We start from the raw sequence: 21411 nt of genomic DNA, 5'->3' as shown, positions 1-21411 counted from the left end.
ACAAATAGCATCCAACATATACATCTATCATTACACCAATTTTTTTACTTTTCTCAACCTTCAAATTACCTTCAAGCTTTCATCAATTCACTGTTCATACCAAACACATATTCACATAAAATTGCCATACTTCACTCCTAAATCCAATAAACAACACACTAATTACACTAATTACTAAATATTCACTTTTCTCAGCCTTATACCATCATAAACAAACCTCCAAACAAATAACACTATCAAATAACCCACTAATTACTTTTCCCCATTACCTTCAAACTTCCATACTCTCCAATCTCTTACCTCCCACTTGCACTTATTCATCAAATCACTATTCATACCAATCACAGTTCACACACAAATAGCATCCTTCCTTATCGGTGTTTATGATCGCATTTTCACTTGGCACCTCTCTCTGTTTCTCTCCACACAGCACACTGATACTTTTGGTATTAACATTACTACCTTCCCCCTCTTCTCCTATATCACTATCTTTCACTTGCCTATCTTCACCACTAATCGCTACACTTCTCTCTGTTTCTTCGTATTGTTTTCTCTTCATTTCTAGTTCCATCAATCTATTCACAGACCAGATTCTACTCCATCTGCTGCATGACACCACTAGTTCTTGTCCTCTGATAACTGCTCTCAGCCCTTGATGTCTAGCTCATATCATATGTTTTCTCAGAATTTTTTCGTTCCGGATCGCTTCAATCCCACATCCCTCTTGATCCATATTTTTTTCCCCTCTGCATGTTACCCGCATTGCCAACCACAATATCATCCATCAACGTAGAAAACAGCTGTACTTTGATAGGCCTGTTGCCTCTAATTCTTCCCACTCTCTGCACACCGTCTATGTCCACTTCACTAAAATTCATTTTAGTTTTTCGATAAATTAGGTCCACTACTTTATAAATTGTGTAAGCACTTTGTCCTCCCTCTTCTCCTCAGGCACACCATATATAAATAGGCATTTCTTCCAGCAATTTAGAGTGTTGGTTTCCACTTCAGCTTTCAGTTTCAGCGTCTCCTCTTCTAATCGTCCTATTTTCTCCCTTAATGCTGCAACTTCTTTGGCATTTTTCCTCACTTGCGATGTTGTGTCGTCTGCCCTTTCTCGGAACCATCCCTTCATTTTTTCAAACTTCCTCGTTTGCTCTTGTATCATATTTTTGAGTTGCTCAAAGGGGCAGACTTCTACGACCACCTCTTTTACAACTCTTCTGATTGCTTCCATGTCTTCCCAGCTCATATTTCCACTGGAAGTCGGACCTGGGTTCAGCTCGACCCCCCCCCCCCCAATCCATAGCAATATTATAATCACCGCCGCTGATAGCATTAATTCTCCTTTCGTTTCCATATCACACCCTCCTGGTTTCGCTTCTTCTATCTTCTTTCTTCCCTGCCATCCTCCTATGATCACCCTGTATTGCTCCACACCAATCATTGACAGTAAACTCCTCACTACCTTCCTGCATTCCCTTCTCCCACTCCAGGGACCCTCCCCTCAACACGTCTGCACTCTGCAGTGGCTTAGGCTGTACTGAAAATGGGATAGGAAACAACTGTGTCCCCAGCATTTACCTGGTGTGATACTGGAAAAACAATTTTCATGGCTGCCGACAATGCAGTTTGGACTCTTTAGGTTTTTCTGACGTTGCACTACTATATATGCAGTAAACTCTACACATTGTAGCATTGTTGCTTCCTCAACACAATCAGTTATAGAATTAACTCTGCTTTCTACTTGCTTATTTCCTCTGAGCCTATGAAAAGCTTAGCTATTAATTATTACTATGTTCCGATCAGCACAGTTCTTTAAGTACCGGTATTATAACATCAGAACTATTTATACCATTTCGAACGTCCAAGATGAACTCACAATACAGACTGGTGGTGGTAGTGTCGGCCCCCAGAGCCCAAAACTGTGGACCAAAAGGCGAGTGGATCCGCGGAAAGAATGTGAACTAGTGCCGTGACGTTTCTGCAGCGCACGGAAATACCGATAGTCGGGTTCAATGAGCTAGAATAATATACAAAGACGGAAGCGCTGCCTAACAAACTAACTGAACGAATGTCCGCCATGTTTCCAGTGGTCACGTAAGCAAGGGGCAAGATATGGTATGATCCATTGTCTGAATTATAGAATCACTGGTGCAAAATTAAAGACCGTTAGCTCGTTGGTCTGGTTATATGATATGTTGCCTCAACACTTACCCTGTGATGTTTTTTGACATTCTGTGTTTGTTTGGGAAACTTGAGAACTTTGAGACTGATTTAGCTAAATCCCTGTGAGTCTGTTTAATTGGAAGAGCAGGTATATGATAGGTATATGTAGTGTTTCAATAAAGAATAAAATGGGGAGTATAGTTTCTGTCCTAACAGTCTGGTTAAGTTCTGTTATTGGCTAGTGATATAATGTAAACCGAATAAAGTAATACTAAGTACGATCACAAGCAGACTCGAAATAATTATTTCACAATCATTATTTTAAACTTGTAACCGCAATCACTTCCAACTCATGCATGGCCCGCGTTCGCCACCATATTGCTGCTAATAGAAACCTGCCTTAACGTCTGAGTATTGTAGTCACTCTTGGTTAGTGGTCCAGTTGTCCTTGGCTGACTGTACTGCAATGACATCATACTTGTTACTAGTGGTGCTGTGCTGAGCAGGACTCCACTTGCCTTGGTCAGATAAAAGTTTACAATTATTGTACATTTGATAAAAAACCATGATGGTTATGCTTTAAAAACTTGTGATGACATTGGTTGGTTTGGGTTATTTAGTCTGCAATATCCAATGTGCATGCTCTCACTGGAATCTTCATGGACTTGAGTGTCACTTTCGGAATAAAATTGGGTAGCTTTTTCGTAAGATATGGTATGATCCGTTGTCTGAATGTTGCTTTATGGAGATTAAAATATGTAAAATCTTCCCACCTGTCGCTGTGTGGGTTTGACGAGGGGACTTCCCATGGTCGTTGTGGCCTTGTTGCTTCTTTTAAGGGTTGATATTGGTGGATTGAGAGTCTGTAACGAATAAAACGTGTCTTAGTTGTGAAGTTTATGTGAAATGAAGTATAAAATGGGGATGTTGAGCTGGCTCTTAACTCACCCCCTCGCCTCTCTTCTGTCTGACCGGCAATGGCTAATTCCATGCACCTCGTGTTGTACCTGTGTGTGTTACGCAGAGGGGTATCGACTGGGGAGGGGTGGGCGGAGCTTTTACTATGGAGATTTATTGATGTTTTGAAACAGGTTTTTTTATTTTTAATAATTGTGGGATTTGATTGTATAAAGGATTTTTAGTCTGTATAATCATTCAAGTTGTGGTTTCTGTTGAAAAACTGGTCTATGAAAATGTGGATGTTTTTGTATTCATTCATCAATTTGCCTGTTTTAAATTCTCTTTAGTATAGTTAAGTCTTGTTCCATGGTCGTGTAGGCATGTCCAGTTTCTTTCATATGTACGCTCATTGCCGAGAAACTTTGTCCAGTTTGTTCTATGTATGAGACGAAACACTGCGTGCGGGTGAGTTTGTAAATCCAGGATCCTGAGTATTGGTCTTCGTTGGAGTTGACGCTATTATGATTTAGGAACAGGCTTTGGTTGGTGTTTTGTGTTTTGAACGAAATTTTGAAGTCATGTTTCATGAATGGGTTAGAAATTTGATATATGTTAGGATTACTGTAAGTGAAAGTGACAAATTTAGACTTTTGTTTTGTTTTTCCAGAATTAATTTTGAAATTTGTCATTTCTAATTTTTCATATTATTTGATTGAACATTTCTATGTTAAACCCGTTGAACTTGGCTATGTTCCTTATCCCCTCAGCACCGACCTCTATACGTGGTATAGACCCATACATGGTTTCACATTTACGGCTATAGCGCAAAGAATCTTGGAGTTACTGATATGCAAATTGTTTTGTTTCCAAGAAGACATTTTCGGGTTTATCAGTGTTGTAAATAAGAATTGAAAAATCGTTATAATGTAGTTGTTTTTGCAAGGATAATTATTTGTCAGATAAGCCTGAGCACTAATCTCTTGTTTTCTTTAAAGTCTGTTTGCTTCATTCTTTCCCACAGAATAAAATAAAAAAATGATGATCTGAGAAGTTTGTCTTTTCGTGTGATGTTCTTTGCTCTATTTGTAAATTCGGAGTACGGTTTATTTATTATATTTGTCTTTATTTCTCAGCTTGTAATATTTTCGTAACTCTCCACGAGCGCTCTGTGTAGGCATCAGTTAGTGCTGCTTTCTGTCATAAGATACGAGAACCAGCTGTTCATGGTATATATCTTGTTTGATAGGCGGCAGTCTAGATGATTGACTGATACGGCCTTGTAATAATACTCAACATGGCTTAGCTGTGTTGATACTGCTACACGGCTGAAAGCAACGGGAAACTACAGCCGTAACTACCTCCCGAGGACATGCAGTTCTCTCTGTATGAATGATGTACTGATGATGGCTTCCTCCCGGGTAAAATATTCCGGAGGTAAACTAGTCCCCCATTCGGATCTCCGGGTGGGGACTACACGAGAGGGGGCGATCATCAGGAAGATGGATACTGACATTCTGCGAGTCGGAGCGTGGAATGTTAGAAGTTTGAATCGTTGTGGTAGGTTAGAGAATCTGAAAAGGGAGATGGATAGGCTAAAGTTAGATGTAGTTGGTATAAGTGAAGTACGTTGGCAGGAAGAACAGGATTTTTGGTCAGGCGACTACCGAATTATCAACACGAAATCAAACAGGGGAAATGCAGGAGTTGGTTTAATAATGAATAAGAAAATAGGGCAGCGGATAAGCTACTACGACCAGCATAGTGAAAGAATTATTGTTGTCAAGATAGACACCAAACCAATGCCCACCACAATTGTGCAGGTCTATATGCCTACTAGTTCAGCGGATGATGATGAAATCGAAAGAATATATGAGGAGATAGAAGATTTAATTCAATATGTAAAAGGTGACGAGAATCTAATTGTGATGGGAGACTGGAATGCAGTGGTAGGCCAAGGAAGAGAAGGTAGTACAGTAGGAGAATTCAGATTGGGACAAAGGAATGAAAGAGGAAGTCGGCTGGTTGAATTCTGCACTGATCATAATTTAGTCCTTGCCAATACTTGGTTCAAACACCACAAACGGCGGCTTTATACGTGGACGAGACCTGGAGACACTGGAAGGTATCAAATAGACTTCATTATGATTAGGCAGAGATTCAGAAACCAGGTGTTGGATTGCAAAACTTTCCCAGGAGCAGACGTGGACTCTGACCACAACTTGTTGGTCATGAAATGCCATCTGAAGTTGAAGAAATTGAAAAAAGGAAAGAATGCGAAAAGATGGGATCTAGACAAGTTGAAAGAAAAGGGTGTGAGTGATTGTTTCAAGGAACATGTTGCACAAGGAATAAATGAAAAGGCTGAAGGAAACACAATAGAGGAAGAGTGGATAGTCATGAAAAATGAAGTCAGTAGGGCAGCTGAAGAAATGTTAGGAAGGAAGAAAAGATCAACTAAGAATCAGTGGATAACTCAGGAGATACTAGACCTGATTGATGAACGACGAAAATACAAGAATGCTAGAAATGAAGAGGGCAGAAAAGAATACAGGCGATTAAAGAATGAAGTGGATAGAAAGTGCAAGGTAGCTAAGGAAGAATGGCTGAAGGAGAATTGCAAGGACGTCGAAGACTGTATGGTCTTGGGAAAGGTAGATGCTGCATACAGGAAAATCAAGGAAACCTTTGGAGAAAGGAAATCTAGGTGCATGAATATTAAGAGCTCAGGTGGAAAGCCACTTCTAGGGAAAGAAGACAAAGCAGAAAGATGGCAGGAGCATATCCAACAGTTGTATCAAGGTAACGATGTAGATAATTTGGTTCTGGAACATGAAGAGGCTGTTGATGCTGATGAAATGGGAGACCCAATTTTGAGGTCAGAGTTTGACAGAACTGTGAGTGACCTAAATAGGAACAAGGCACCTGGAATTGATGATATTCCCTCTGAACTACTGACTGCCTTAGGAGAAACCAGCATGGTAAGGTTATTTCATTTAGCGTGCAGGATGTATGAGACAGGAGAAGTCCCATCCGATTTTCGGCAGAATGTTGTTATACCTATTCCCAAGAAAGCCGGTGCTGACAGGTGTGAAAACTACCGCACCATTAGTTTAGTATCTCATGCCTGCAAAATTTTAACACGTATTATTTACAGAAGAATGGAAAAACAAGTTGAAGCTGAGTTGGGAGAAGATCAATTTGGCTTCAGGAGAAATGTAGGAACACGTGAAGCAATCCTGACTTTACGTCTGATCTTAGAGGATCGAATCAAGAAGGACAAGCCCACGTACATGGCATTCGTAGATCTAGAAAAGGCATTCGATAATGTTGATTGGAACAAGCTATTTATGATTCTGAGGATGATAGGGATCAGATACCGAGAACGAAGAATTATCTACAACCTGTATAAAAATCAGTCTGCAGTGATAAGAATCGAGGGCTTTGAAAAAGAAGCAGCAATCCAGAAAGGAGTGAGGCAAGGCTGCAGTTTGTCCCCTCTCCTTTTCAATGTTTACATAGAACAGGCAGTAAAGGAAATCAAAGAGAAATTTGGAAAGGGAATCACAGTCCAAGGAGAGGAAATCAAAACCTTGAGATTTGCTGATGATATTGTTATTTCATCTGAGACTGCAGAAGATCTCGAGAAGTTGCTGAATGGTATGGATGAAGTCTTGGGTAAGGAGTACAAGATGAAAATAAATAAGTCCAAAACAAAAGTAATGGAGTGCAGTCGAACGAAGGCAGGTGATGTAGGAAATATTAGATTAGGAAACGAAGTCTTAAAGGAAGTAGATGAATATTGTTACTTGGGTAGTAAAGTAACTAACGATGGCAGAAGTAAGGAGGACATAAAATGCAGACTAGCACAAGCGAGGAAGAGCTTTCTTAAGAAAAGAAATATGCTCACTTCAAACATTGATATCGGAATTAGAGAGATGTTTTTGAAGACTTTTGTGTGGAGCGTGGCATTGTATGGAAGTGAAACATGGACGATAACTAGCTCAGAAAGAAAGAGAATAGAAGCTTTTGAAATGTGGTGTTACAGAAGAATGCTGAAGGTGAGATGGATAGATCGAATCACGAATGAAGAGATACTGAATCGAATTGGTGAGAGGAGATCAATTTGGCTTAATTTGACGAGAAGAAGAGATAGAATGATAGGACACATCTTAAGACACCCAGGACTTGTTCAGTTGGTTTTTGAAGGAAGTGTAGGTGGTAAGAACGGTAGGGGTAGACCAAGGTATGAATATGACAAACAGATTAGAGCAGATGTAGGATGCAATAGTTACGTAGAAATGAAAAGGTTAGCACAGGATAGGGTGGCATGGAGGGCTGCATCAAACCAGTCTATAGACTGATGACTCAAACACAACACACATCTTGTTTGAAAGACTTTGTCTCGACCTTTTATCTGAAATATGTATCGAGTTGGTTTGTTTCGTCATAAATGTTATTCCCCTCATTCAGTTTCGTCCTGTTGCTTTCGGTCTCGCTGCAGTTTCATCAGTCCGTGTGACGCGCCGCGCTCAGCCGTGGTTTGACTGACAGTAATGTGCTTGAAATATTGTATAATTCAGATGAAAGTTTAGTCGGAAATAGTAGTGACAGTATAAGCAGCAGTGATAATGAAATAGATGATGTAGCAGAGTGACGATGAGGAGGAAACAGTACTTGGAAATTTCGTGTAAGAGGCTATAGATAATTATACAGGTCACAGAGAAGTTTTCAACGGTGAATTCTGATTACTAAATTCTCTAATAATACTCACACAGGTCACAGAGACAAATAATGAGCAATAACCTTGTCGGGTTCAGCTGGTGAAAGGTTTGTTTACAAAATACGCTCACTCGGGAGGGGAAAGAAATATTCAAGGCCGGCGCGCATCAGATAATACAGTTCCAAGGTTGCAGGAAAGATATTTTATCAGGAAATTAGCACCCAAGAGTTGGAAATCCAAACCTCAGAGACATTGTATCCTGTGTTCAAAACACGGCGAAAAGAAGATGTCAGTGTACTGCTGCCAGGAGTGTGACTTGAGTCCCCGTCTCAAAGAGTGCTTCGAACTCTTATCACACGGAACTAAATTACTAAGGAAATGTGAAACAATTATGTAATTATCTGCATGTACATAGCTCTGTCATAAGGAATTCCAAATTTCGTGAAAATCGGGCTACTCTTATACTTGCAGTAACGCTTTAAGTGAATCAATGTATTTCAGTCGCGCGTAGTTGAAATCTCATCCGGCCGCGGGGTAGGAAGCTATTTAAATGGCTGCGACGCTGAGGGGTTATATATTGTAATTCTTTGTTGAGGTCTTTAGGTGTGAGGGGTATTTTAAATTCTCACTGTATTCAACTATAGTAGGCTGCCCGTTTTTGAGTGCTGGGATGTAATGAATTGTTCTTGATTGTGTTTGGTGAAAAGGTTGGCTTTCTATAAATGTGGAATTCGAAGCTGTCATCTTCCTGTGATTGTAATGTCTAAAAGATTTAAGGACTTATTGATTTCATCTTCTGCTGTGAATTTTATGTTTTGATCTAATGAGTTGAGATACTGCAAAATATTTTTACTGTTGTTGAAACGTTGGTCTATGATGATGAACGTGTCACTGACAGCGCATCCATAGACTTGAACCTTGTATTTTCGTTTTGATTTTAGTGTGTTCTATGTGGTGCTAAGATGCCTGACACTGGATCTCCCATTGATAAACCTTTCTGATGATATATTTTCTTATTGAAGGTGAAAAAATTCTCGAGGACAAAATTTAAGATGTTGATAAATTCATCGATTTCCATTACACTAAGATGGCCGCGTTTAGTTAAACTGTCTTTAATGATGTTTTATTGGAATGTTCGAGTACACATCGGAAAGGTCAAAGGAGCACATGACTTGATTTGGTTGTACTTAAATTTTTTTGTAACTTCTCTCGCAAAAATCAATTGAAATTTTTAGTGGAGAATTATTATGAAATCTATACTGTTTTTTAGGAAAACTGTGTATGAGCTGTGAAGTTTTATATGTTGGACTATTTTTACTGTTGATGATTGGTCTAATGTGAATTTCTGTTTTGTGTATTTTTGGTAGTGATCTGGCTCTTGGTATATTGGGGTTCATGTGTATTAATTTTTGTAATTCCTGTTCATTTAGTAAAAAGGATGAATTTTTGAGCAGTCTTGAGATTCCCATTAGATCAACAATCGACCGGCTATAAGGTTAATTTATTGTAAAATGCCTAGTGAAATTATGCACTGAATTTGCCAATTTATCTTCGGATTTTGTCTCCCTATTTGTGCTAGTGCTACTGTATTTGTCGCGTGTTCTGTGAAATTAGGATTTTCCAATTTATTTTACATCTTAACAAAGTTAGTGGCATTGATTACAAAGATAAACTTCACTTTCGCCGGAACATGCATCCTCTTAATTAAACTATTAGAGAAAAAGCAAAATTATGTAGTGTGGTAGGAATTATTTTACAAGAAACATAACTTGAATCTTACCTTCTGCTTCCATGTAACATTATTTTCTACAAAATGTTTGTATTTCATTACAAACTTAATTTGAAAGTTTCTTCATATGTATAGATTTCAGTCCTAATTCTTTTCTTGGCAGGAACGTCCACATTATAGCTTAATAGTGATCTAATACAGGATTTTTAAGTTTACAGCTATTAGAGACCACAATTTGCAACATTTACACAATTTTAGAAGCTTTCCTTGCAGCCCAGTATCGTTGCATTTTCTCTCTGGCAGCCTGTCTCCTTTCTGCTGTCCACCCGCTGTTCTTCTTCACGAAAACCCTTGAAGTCAGTATGGTACGCATAACTTTCAGTGATACTTCAGCTACCTAGTGCTGAATCGGTAGACCTCAGTTATCTTCAAGATTCGTATTGGCAACCTTTGACACACAAACTATGAATCGATTATGCATCGCCATGAGACATCTGACGTACACTTTACGCCAAGGTGATATTTCTGAGAATTCATGCAAGGAACAAGATACGCATCGAGAAATGTTATATAATATGTGTGTGCGTTTAGGTTTAGAAAATTCATATTGATCGATCATACTATAGATTCAATACATGGTTTTCCGTGGTTTCCCACTTTCACACCAGGCAAATGCTGGGACTGTAACCTATCTGTGTCGGTGCGATGTAAAGCAACTAGCAAAAAGAAAAAAAAAAAATCAGATTTCATTTCCATTCATTTGGCGATATTACCGGAACCTGTAAAACGTAAAACCAAGTATCACTCAAGTCCAGCCCCGCAGTGTACGGAGCAACACGTTCGCCTGTCACCCGGCGGCCCCGGGTTCGATTCTCAGCTGGATCAGGGTTTTTTAATAGTAATGATTAATATCCATGGCCTGGGGACTGGGTGTTTGTGGCGACCTTAATCTTCCTTTCCTCACACACAACCACCATTCCAATTACACGCAGGTTCATACAATATGGTGTCAGTAGGAGCAAAAGATCCACATGGGTCGACGGCGCGAACAAATAGCATTTTTTAAAAAAGTATCGCTAAAAGTTTCACGGACTATACTTAGTTCTGTTAGCAATGTCTTCACGATTATTCCAATTTTTTTTTAATCCTTCCTGACCTCCCTGAACCACTTATCACATGTACTAGATCTACTATAAAGTATGGTAAAAATTTTCTTAGTCAACCACTTGTCTTCCATTCTGAACAGGTGACCACAGAACTTGAGTCAGTGCTTCTTAATGGAGTCCATCTGTCGTTAGTTTTTTTAAGCTCCTCTCGTCCTCGCAACCTGCATTGTCCAGCCACGATCTTTGGGCCCATTATCTTTCGAAGGATCTTCCTCTCAAACTTTTCAACTTTTCTCAGACCAGCCTTTCCAGTAATACGGAGCTATTCACTTCCATAGACACATTTGGGTTTAATCACCGTGTTGTAATGTCTGAGTTTGGCTTGCATTGAATTTCCCTTTTTTCTTGCACAGGTCATGTGTTCTGCGAAACGCTGCAGCCATCCATCTCGCCTTATCTTTCATTAGATCCCATCTGCATAAATTCACCGAGATATTTGAAGCTGTTAACTTTTTCAATTTTACCATACCTTGTCTTTAGTTGTTGGGGAGCTGTGGGGATATTAGTCTAGTACTTGGTATTTTCAAAGATCATATGTCCAACCTTTTCAGCTTGTTGCTTCAAAAGATTTATCTGTTCTACAGCTGTATCTGTGTTTTTAGAAAGGATCGCTAAATCATCAGCAAAAGCTAGACAGTTGATCTTGACACTGTTCTTTGAACTCCAATGTATACTTGGTTCAGTAAACCTATCTTACTTGTGTACTGCCAACAGCTTTTAACTTCCGTATAGCAAAACTGCAATCTATGTAGCTGGATGTTTACCTTGTCAGTCATAAAGGGATAAACATGAATGGAGGAACAAAGTTTCTACCATACACTGATGACATTGTAATATTGGTGGAAACAAGAGAGGAGAGGAAATGGAGAAGACAGTGACAAATCTGGCCTGTAACTCCAGGAAAGTAGACTGAAAAATTATGCCAACAAATTTGAAGTGGTGGAGCTATGCAGATGAGGTCCTCAATAGGTACATGCTGCTACAAGTTGAGGAATGGAGCTTTGCCATGTTAGAGAACGTCATGTAAGTGGGTACCTGTTTCAAAAATCAGAACACCCTGAAAATGCAGGTGCCAGCAAATCATGAAATCAACCAGTCAAAGTATACAATGTCATCATAGTTTCTGTTTCCCGATATGCAGTACAGTCTCGAAGTAAAACAAGAAGAGATGAAAAATAAAACTGATGATCTTCGAACAGAGAGTCTTGAGAAAGATCTCTGGACCTATACAGGATGGGAATGGCTGGAGATGCATAAGAACCAAGAACTGTATGATTTTTTGAAGCAATCCTATAATGTACAAAGAATGAAAGCTACAAGACTGCAAGGGACAGGATGTGGCCTGCTGAAAGACCTTCACCAATTTGGGGTCTGCAGAAACTGGAGGCACATGTTCTCAGGGGTCTTCCTTGAATGCCAGTTAAACTTTAATATTCCCAGTACTTAAGAACCAAAAAAGGAACAAACAAGTGACAAATCAAGTCACCAATAGAAAGACAACAACATGAATTAGAACACAGAACAGAATGAAAACAATGACAGATCACCATCTGAAGAAGGAGCAACAGCAAAGGAGACAATGACAATCTCTACATCCTCATACACCATTGTCTCTTAAAATGGATAGGCTCTTCCCAGCTTCGTCAAGAGGCCAGGCTTCAACACTCTTCAGATTGATGAGCAAAGAGTCTATCTGTATGCAGACAGCCATGCATGAATATGTGGAGATTGACCTTGTCCTATCGCATTTTCATGTTTGCCCTCGTTTCCTTTTCCAACACTCCTTCTTCCGATGCTGATCTGCCATTATATTCATCTTATTCACAATCCCAATACTTATTGTATCTTAATACTTTAAGTCTATTAAATCTAATGTCAAGACATCACAGTTCGTCTCAAATAGTTCCCTATACAATGGTATGTATACATACATACATTATTTTCAATGAATGTCATTTTACTTGTAGATGACTGCAAAGAAAACTGGGTTTACTTCACAAAATCTTGATTCTTTTAAGAGTGAATAGGTGGTGTCAATGTTCTTCTCTGCTTGAAAGTAAAAGTTACCCTACATACGTTCCTTCCCTCGGGATGCATTCGGTGTTCGCCAGGATCGTATAGCAGAAGCAGAGGATGTGATCAAGAAGGCAGTGACTATGATTGAGGTGGCAGGGGTTAGTGGCTCTGTGAAAGTGATCAAAGTGCAGCTCATTAACTTTCATTTACTTCAAAATGGCAATGCATACCAACGTACATAACTCTGTAAATCTCAAAGCCAACCATAAGCAAGACTTTTACATAAAAATGGCTCGTATTTCATTATGAGCATCATAGCAGCCAAAATATACAATTGATCTCAATCACAAAAAGGGGTCATTGAAAATGTCGTAATGAAAAATAGTCTAACCTGCTCTCACCTTTCTCGTTTGTTGGGAATGTCCCGGTCATAGACTCGAGCAAGCCATGGAAACAACACTACTCCACGGTAGCCAAACACACGATGCAGAAATAACTGTCCGGTGTCATATTTTCCTTGTGACTTTGGGGTTTCAAGGCGACCAACTTCTGCTAATCTGCAGAGAAACAAAAATTCCAGTATAATTAAGCAGCTGCCAAATAATGGAAATCAATGCTATACACTCAGAAATGGCTTTCTATTGAAACAACATTTCTAACCAAGAATGAAATTTCTATCCTTTCAGTTGTTTAGACAGCCTCCACATCATTTTACCAGAAGAATTTCACATGATCTTGCCCTTCCCAATTCATGATTACGATGAATAAGTATGAAGCATTTGCTGTCCTTGCCTTTGTCCAGTAAGCATTCCAAGCACACAAATTACTGTACTGATTAAGGGAATGAAGCTTAGCCCAAAAAATTTTTTTAACATAAGGTCGCTCGTGGTACCGACATCTCCATTCGGTTTTTCAAGGTTTTGAGTGTCCTAAACACTGAAATTGAAGTTGTCCATTGTAATAAATTAAATGATTTACCATATTAGCACACTTCATCCAAGTATATCCACAAGTAGAAGCTAATGTTAAGATTATTCCAGTTCAATTAATTCTACAGTATCCTGTATGTTTTAAACACTTCCAGTCACACTACAAAACATTAAGACTATATCCAATATCCTCTTCACTTTTATGAAGATTCATGCTGACAGATCAAGACTTCAAAACAATGAACTGTTTACACATTACATTAATTAGATTTCTTGGAGCCTCCGAGGCTCAGGCAGCAGCCTCTCACCGCTGGGTTTTGTGGTTCAAATCCCGATCACTCCAAGTGAAATTTGTGCTGGACAAAGCGGAGGCGGGACAGGTTTTTCTCCGGGTACTCAGTTTTTTCCAGTCATCTTTCATTCCAGAAAACTCTCCAATATAATTTCATTTCATCTGTTATTCATTAATCATCGCCCCAGAGGAGTACGACAGGCTTCGGCAGACGGCACAATTCCTATCCTCCCTGCCAGATGGGGCTTCATTCATTCCTGACCTGGTCGAATGATTGGAAACAGGCTGTGGAATTTCATTTTCATTAATTAGATTTCTTGCCTGGTGGCCATGATTGTTAAAGCATCAATTCTTTATGGTCTGACCCTTGTTTAGCCAGTTTGTATCAAACTGGTGAAAGAAATTTCACAATCAGAATGTTGGCCGGCAGGGTAGGAGAGATGGTGTTACACAATTTCTAATTATTCGATTGTGTGCCAAAAGCCTGGATTCAATTCCAAACCTCTCCGTAGTGTTCATATGGAGTAAGGGCATATGGTACTGTTGACAGTGATTTTTATGTCGGATGGAGACTTGAAACTTTCAGCAGGCTACGTGCCAACACCAGATTTCACTCTTTCCTCATCTCATTATCATTATCTCACATTCATGGGTGTCAAATATAACGACCAACACAAGGCAAAGCGAACCAATCATGGGTATGATCTCTGCAACACGAGTAAGCTCGACCTAGTTTTACAGCCAGATGCCTTTCCTGCTGCCAACCTCATGCGGAGCGATGAAGGAGGCAGGTAATTTGTTGTTTGTAATTAATTACCGGTAGGGATATAAAAACTAAAGAGATGAATAAGGGCTTAATTTCATTAATAAGGGGGACAACAATAGAATTCCACCTCCTGAAAGAGTAATTAGCTAAAGCAAATCATTGCAGCAAGGGCTGTGAATGATTTATGGTGATAAAATTACACTGTCTGGCTCAATGGCTAAATGGTTAGCACACTGTCCTTTGTCCCAAGAGTCCCGGGTTTGATTCCCAGTTGAGTTGGGATTTTAACTTTCATTAGTTAATTCCTATTACTTGTGGGCTGGGTGTTTGTGCAGTCTTCAAAATCTGAATTCATCTCAGGTAGGCCTCCATCGTCAGACATGCAGGTCGGCTATACGGCGTCAATTTGAGAGACCTGCACTGGGCCTCTACAAAAAGGCAACATGCCGTTATTTTATAAAATTACCCTGTGTGTGGCTACAGTAAAAAATGAATCAAAAAAGGAAGGAGCAGTTGTAGAATAATTCAAAAAGACGTATTAAAGGCATCCAATAACTTGAATACAGTCTTTTATTCCTTTTTTGTTCCAAATACAAGATAGCGTGAAAATATGACAGTCTTCAGCAGGCACTTCATAACATACTTTAATAATAATAATAACAACTTAAAATTGCCTTAAATAGCTGTAGATTTTTAAAGATAATTTGAGGTGATAGAATTGTGTCCCTCTGAGAGTCTTCAAAAGCCAATGGCATGGAATTATCAATTTAAATGCACTCAAATGCTACCAATTTCAGCTGGGATTGAAACTGTTTTCATGTGAACGGAAAGATGGCGATTTATTAACCGATTCTGCCACTGAGGTTGGTGCGTCGTCTTCTCGATACAAATATACTTATTTCAAATCTGCTATTCCGAGGTGAACATGAAGTATGATATGAACAAATTAAATTGCTGTCGCATATGTTCTATGACCTACGTCGTCTTCTGGTTTCAGGTATACTTCTCCCAAGTCAATGGTTGAGATCATTAGACAGATACTATAATCAGGGCTTGAAAATTTTTCTTCAGACCTAGGTGGTGGTGGTGGTGGTGGCGGCGACTGTTATAATAGGAAGTACAACTGAACAGACATCCTCTATTAACTCCAATAAGAGGGGAAAAAGTAGAAGGGGTTCAACACTTCAAAAAATAAAGATATCGTATCGGCCTAAGAAAGACAAAGGCCATGAAGGGCGTGAAAATGAAAGACTCCCTAGGCCTCCATGCCTAATACCATCGGGGTCGGAGAAGAAAAAACGTAAACCAAGGGAGGTGGGATAGCTTAGATGAAAGTGAGGAACCTGTAAGTGGAAGTAATGTTGGGGGACCCTTTTAGTCGCCTCTTAGGACAGGCAGGGGTTACTGGGGTGTTCGCTCTCCCCCGCCCCCCTCCCCCACAGGTGATTCAGACCTATACTCCGCACTGCTTTACTTCTAAATTGATGTTTTGGCCGATTTTGGCTGTGTCTGGTGGTTACTGCTGAAACACATCCTACCTCGAAACCTAGCTGCCAACTCTAATATTTACATTCACCACGTGGGTAACGTATCTCGCTCAGCGTGTATGGTATTTGGTACGGTTTGCGATCTTTTGCATTTTTCTTCAGTAATTAGTGTTTTTCATATTAGTCTTTATCTCTCTAGTATATTACAGTATAGCGTAGTTTACAGTTTAGCATAGCATAAGTGAGTACAATACAGGTTTAATAGTTCAGTGTATAAAAATAAAGGTGTGGTTTTATTTATGTCCGTGTACTGGTAAGTGTACTTCGTGCGTATTTAGCATGTCTCAGTATAGTTCGGAAAAGACAAGTGGCAAGAAAGTGACTCTGAGATCAGTGGAGTGTTCCCTTTGTAGGCCATAACCTTCTTCCTGTGTCAGACATTAGCGGTGAGTGATGTGTTACTGTATTTCCTCATTCTCTTTTTTTCTTAATAATGTGTTGTCTTTTTAGTGTCGAATATTGTTAGTAATTGTAGTTTTCGTGAATTTGTTTTCAATCCAGATTCATTAGCTTTTCTCAGTACAACATTAGATTTTAAAGGACTGTTTACCTCGGTCATATTGCATCAGCTGTTCTCATGGCAGGGGGACGTCAATTTAGAAGTAAAGGCATCAGTTCTGAAATCTAGGCACCACAAAATTACAAATACAGTGTGATGTATAGGCCTATATGCGCTGGCCTTAAATTATAGTTAGTGGTATAAAAAGGTACAAACTTAGCGTATAGCCTATTCCTCGCCTATTACAACAAATGAAGACAATATAAGTGAAGTTAACAAAGTAGCAGTGTGTGTTTTCTCTCTCTTATGTCTTGTTGTTTGAGCAATAAAATACAAATTTTTCACTCTTCTGCATGAGGCACAATAATTCTCTAATGATAGGTCATTCATGTTAATAGACATTGAATTATTAAGGCTGTCCAACCCCATTGATGACCAGAAATTCTTATTTAGTAGGTTTATTAAACTAAATACTTAACGCAGATAACACTACCCCTTGTAATTGCACACTTTTAATTCAATGGAATTAAAAATATTTGACATTCATCTGGTACCGGTAATTAATTATAATTTGTTTTTAATCCATTCGTGCGCACAAAAATTAGATCTACTGGCAGGTGAAAATTGGGAATACGAACATCTGAAAATCCTAGGTGCCAGACTCATGTCCTGTATTTCAAACTGCCAGTGGCAACAAGGATTTTTTGAGCCCTGATTATATAATGCACACTATTGAGTTCAGTAACCCATTTCCTTCCACCACTGCTGAATTTTGGGATTTCTTTTCTAGGGGACATAGTAGTCAACAGGAGATGCTACTTCAGTATGCAAATCAACATTATTAACAAACATTACAAAATTAACTTCTGTAATGTTCATGATGAAAATATGGAGATACGTTTCTAGGTGTCACCTTGTAGAATGCCAGCTAAGGAAATTAATACTGTACTGAAGTTGGTAAGAAATCTCCTTAGATACAGAATTTCCATTCACCGTACAAACTCAGTACTTTTCACAATTTATTTACTAGTTGCTTCGAAATGTTGTTTGATAGGGTGTGCTCAAAGATTCAAGAGAACGATGGTGGTGATGAATACTATTTTAATAGGAAGTACAAAGAGGTCTGACACTTCAAAGAATGAAGGTATTAGAAAAAGAAAGGAAAGGGTCACAAAGGGCATGATACTGAAATACTCGCAAAACTAATACCGTTGGGGTTGGAAAGGAGAAAAGGTTGACAAAGGCAGGCTGGACTGGAAAGATGAAAGTGAGGAGCGCATCATAAGTGGATGCAACAGACTCAACTTACCAAGGGAAATGTTCAATACATTTCCAATTTCTTTGCGATCATTTAAGAAAAGGCTAGGAAAACAAGACAGGGAATCAGCCACCTGGGCGACTGCCCTAAATGCAGATCAGTAGTGACTGATTGATAGAGGAACCATGGTTACCAAACCACACCCCCAAGCTGAGAATCCCTCAAACCCCGTTTATTATCCGCGCACTTTTTAGTGATAGATTTACACCCTAGTGCTGAAGTGGTCGACTTCGGTTATTTTCGAGATTCGTATTGGCAACCTTTGAAACACAAACTAAGAATCGCTTATCATCGCTGTGCGACATCTGGCGTACACTTTAAGTACTCGTACTGTTGTTGTTTACACACCAAAGCCAAACTATAGAATTCATGCTAGGAACACATTTCGCAACGGGAAATGTTATATAGTATTATATATTGTGTGTGTGACAGAGTTGTTTGCTTAAAATAATAAAGGTTTATAAAATTCATATCGATCGATCATATTATCGATTCAATTCAGATTTCATTTCCATTCAGTTGGCAGTATTAACGGAACTCTTCTTACTTCTCCAATGAGTACAAAAATCTATCACTAAAAAGTGCGCAGATAATAGTTGCCTCTTACAGAGGGCATGGGATACTGTGGATGTATGGAGGGATATTAACACTAATCCGAGGAAGATGATAATGTTTTGGCATTATGTACCACTAAATACTTTCAGGTTTTTGGAGACACCGATCTGCCAGAATTTAGTCCTGCAGGCTGAGTTCTTTTACGTGCCAGTAAATATATAGACACAAGGCTGACATATTTGAGCACCTTGGAAGTACCACCGGACAGAGCCAGGATCAAACCTGCCAAGTTCAGTCAGAAGTCCAGCGCACCAACCTTCTGAGCCGCTCAGCCCAGCATCAGAGTAAGAAACGGAAAAGATATTGGTAAGGGGGGGGGGAAGGTACTTGAAGAGCTTGAAAGTGGAAGAACCCTGGGCCTCACAAACCTAAGACTGTCAGGGTCGGAAGAGAACAAGAGATGACCAAGCAAGGTCAGATGGGAAAGATGAAAGTGACGTGCAATGTATAAATAAACTGAAGCCATGCCAGATTCAGCCAGGGACCCCCACTCTCCAAAATGAGAGACCTTGGGGTGGGTTTTTTTTTTCACCTTTCAGTCAACTCTAATGACAAATATACTGCCAACCCCTCCACACACACACACACACACACACACATAGGGGGAAAGCAATAATACAATGTTTGCTATATTATAATAAGAATATAGACCTTACCTATAACCTATAGCCTATACAATTTTTGAACAGATAACCTTGTTGTTTTGCCTGGTAAACAATCTTCTTCCGCCACTTGCATTCAAATTCATATAGACCCATTCCGATATTTACAGTCTTCCTCCCCCCAACAAGACACGTTTGCAAGTTGTGAAAGGCTACTGCAGGGCAGTACTTGAGTATTTTTCACTTGTATTTTCTTGTTTCCTGTTTGACCATCTTAGGCCAGCTCATGGTCTTTTTCTAATATCAATAGTAAATGGTTCTACAAAGTCTGCAATATAGGCCTATTTCAATCCTGTCCCCTCTTTCATTCAATGACCCTTTCTTCACCCAAAATCCACCACCGAATGATAAAACTTTAATTTCCTTTATAGTCGGTGCGGAAGATATCGAAGTCAATACCCGTTAAATTAAATCAGTGCCCTCATAATTTCATCGTGTTGACAGATAAGTTTTCCGAAGAGCTCATTTTATATACTCAGGTGTACGTACCGATTTGTGAAAACATTTAGAGCCTATCGGAAATGTGAGAACTAGCCTGAATCTTCAATTTGAATAGTGTATCAGATAAATCACTCTTTAATATCCTTGTGCATTCCGTACCGTACAATGTTTACTACATCAACAAGGAATTTTGATTTACATGCGCTCATTGCATGTCAACATGTTGTGATAACAATCATGACATTGAACATAACCCCACTCCGAAAATCCAGAAGCTTGGGCTGAGAAACTATTAAACGTGCACTCTGATAAGACATCCTCATGTTTACAGACAGACTGAATACCTAAACAAATACTGAAATACAATAAATAAGTAGCTATTGAAGAATAATATTCCTTTCCGATGCTGTTAAGAAAAATAACAGATACTGGTCTGAATATCGTACTTATTACACACCTTTCACTTCCGAAAAATTATCAAGTTCTTTTTTCTTCAACTTACCTCGCATAATTTACTACCTGGATGGTATAAACACGACAAGACACGTCCAAAATATTCCTTTTCAAACATTTTACTACCCCTATCATAAGTTCCATCGCACGGAGTACGCACAAAAACAGTTGTAGCCACCTCTTCCAACTTAGGGAAAAGGAGCTTTAGTTTTCATGGTTGTGTCATTTTTCTTGCATCGAATACATGCCATACTCGAAAATTTAGCAAATTCAAACACACTAATTTGGATAATTTAAGGTACAGAAATGGTGTTTGAACACCATTCTGCCCTTTGTTATACCAGAAATGTAAAAACGTACAAAACCATGTAATAATGCGAAATGTTTGTATCACTGACAAAACGCAAACTGGATTTACTACAAAATTCAAACTGCTATTTGCTGTCTCTAAAGGAAAACATTATTAGGTCTCCCATTATAAACTGCATTTATTTCAAAATATTTTTACAATCTATTTATAAAAAGTCATTTCGAAAATGATAAAGGATGTGGGTGCATTGTGCATTTCAACTGAACTGTCATGGTGGAAAATTCAAACAGCTCCGTCTAGAGAGATGTTAAGCCGCTAAAAAACTAAACTAAGATATGCTAACATTTGAAATTGGAAAGCTTCATTATTAATCTTCATTTATAAATTCATAGTTGAATGTATGTTGAGGTCTAGGTTCGCTTAAAATATTTTAACGCGCGCATGCCATACTTATTTGATCATAGCGACCGCCAGAGACGAAGAGCGCTTGGTAATAAATTATTTCTTTTTTAATAATATTTCACATAAACCCAATGATGCATAAAGCTAAACAGTAATATATAAATATGTCTATTTGATTGCGATCCCATGAAAAATATAAACAGCACCCATGACTAATCTCTGTGCAATACAAGTTATCATCCTTCAGCCATAAGCTTTCGGAAACTTCGAGCATGGGTTCGGAAAGTATAAGGTGGTGTTATATGCAGTGGTGGTTCGTGACATTTTACTCTGGCAGGTCTGTGCCGCACGCTCTTTCCACTCCAATCGGTCCAGTTTTCACTGACCAGCACCATGATACTTTTAGATGAATAATAATAATAATAATAATAATAATAATAATAATAGTCCGATGACAGTGGGTGAATATGAATCTGC

The 21411-nt window shown here is 39.0% G+C and overlaps 1 protein-coding gene across 5 annotated transcripts in view; it reads right to left on the bottom strand.

Annotated features, from left to right (window-relative positions):
- The window catches only part of POLDIP2 (DNA polymerase delta interacting protein 2), a 57164-nt gene extending 36542 nt beyond the window's left edge, over positions 1–20622 (bottom strand). For 2 of the 5 annotated variants that reach the window (XM_067159200.2, XM_067159202.2), the window contains exons 1-2: positions 20272–20619; positions 13102–13257 (exon numbers count right to left, since the gene is read on the bottom strand). In XM_067159200.2, the coding sequence (XP_067015301.1) occupies positions 13102–13257; positions 20272–20366 (251 nt within the window). In that variant the 5' untranslated portion in view covers positions 20367–20619. Of the gene's footprint in view, positions 1–13101; positions 13258–20271 lie in introns of all 5 variants that reach the window. The other 3 variants (XM_067159201.2, XM_068230999.1, XM_067159203.2) reach the window with 2 other exon arrangements.
- Between the last annotated feature and the right edge of the window lie 789 nt (positions 20623–21411).

Source organism: Anabrus simplex, chromosome X (genome assembly GCF_040414725.1).
Source record: "Anabrus simplex isolate iqAnaSimp1 chromosome X, ASM4041472v1, whole genome shotgun sequence".
Lineage (NCBI taxonomy): Eukaryota > Metazoa > Arthropoda > Insecta > Orthoptera > Tettigoniidae > Anabrus > Anabrus simplex.
This window is presented reverse-complemented; position numbering and strand designations above follow the sequence as displayed.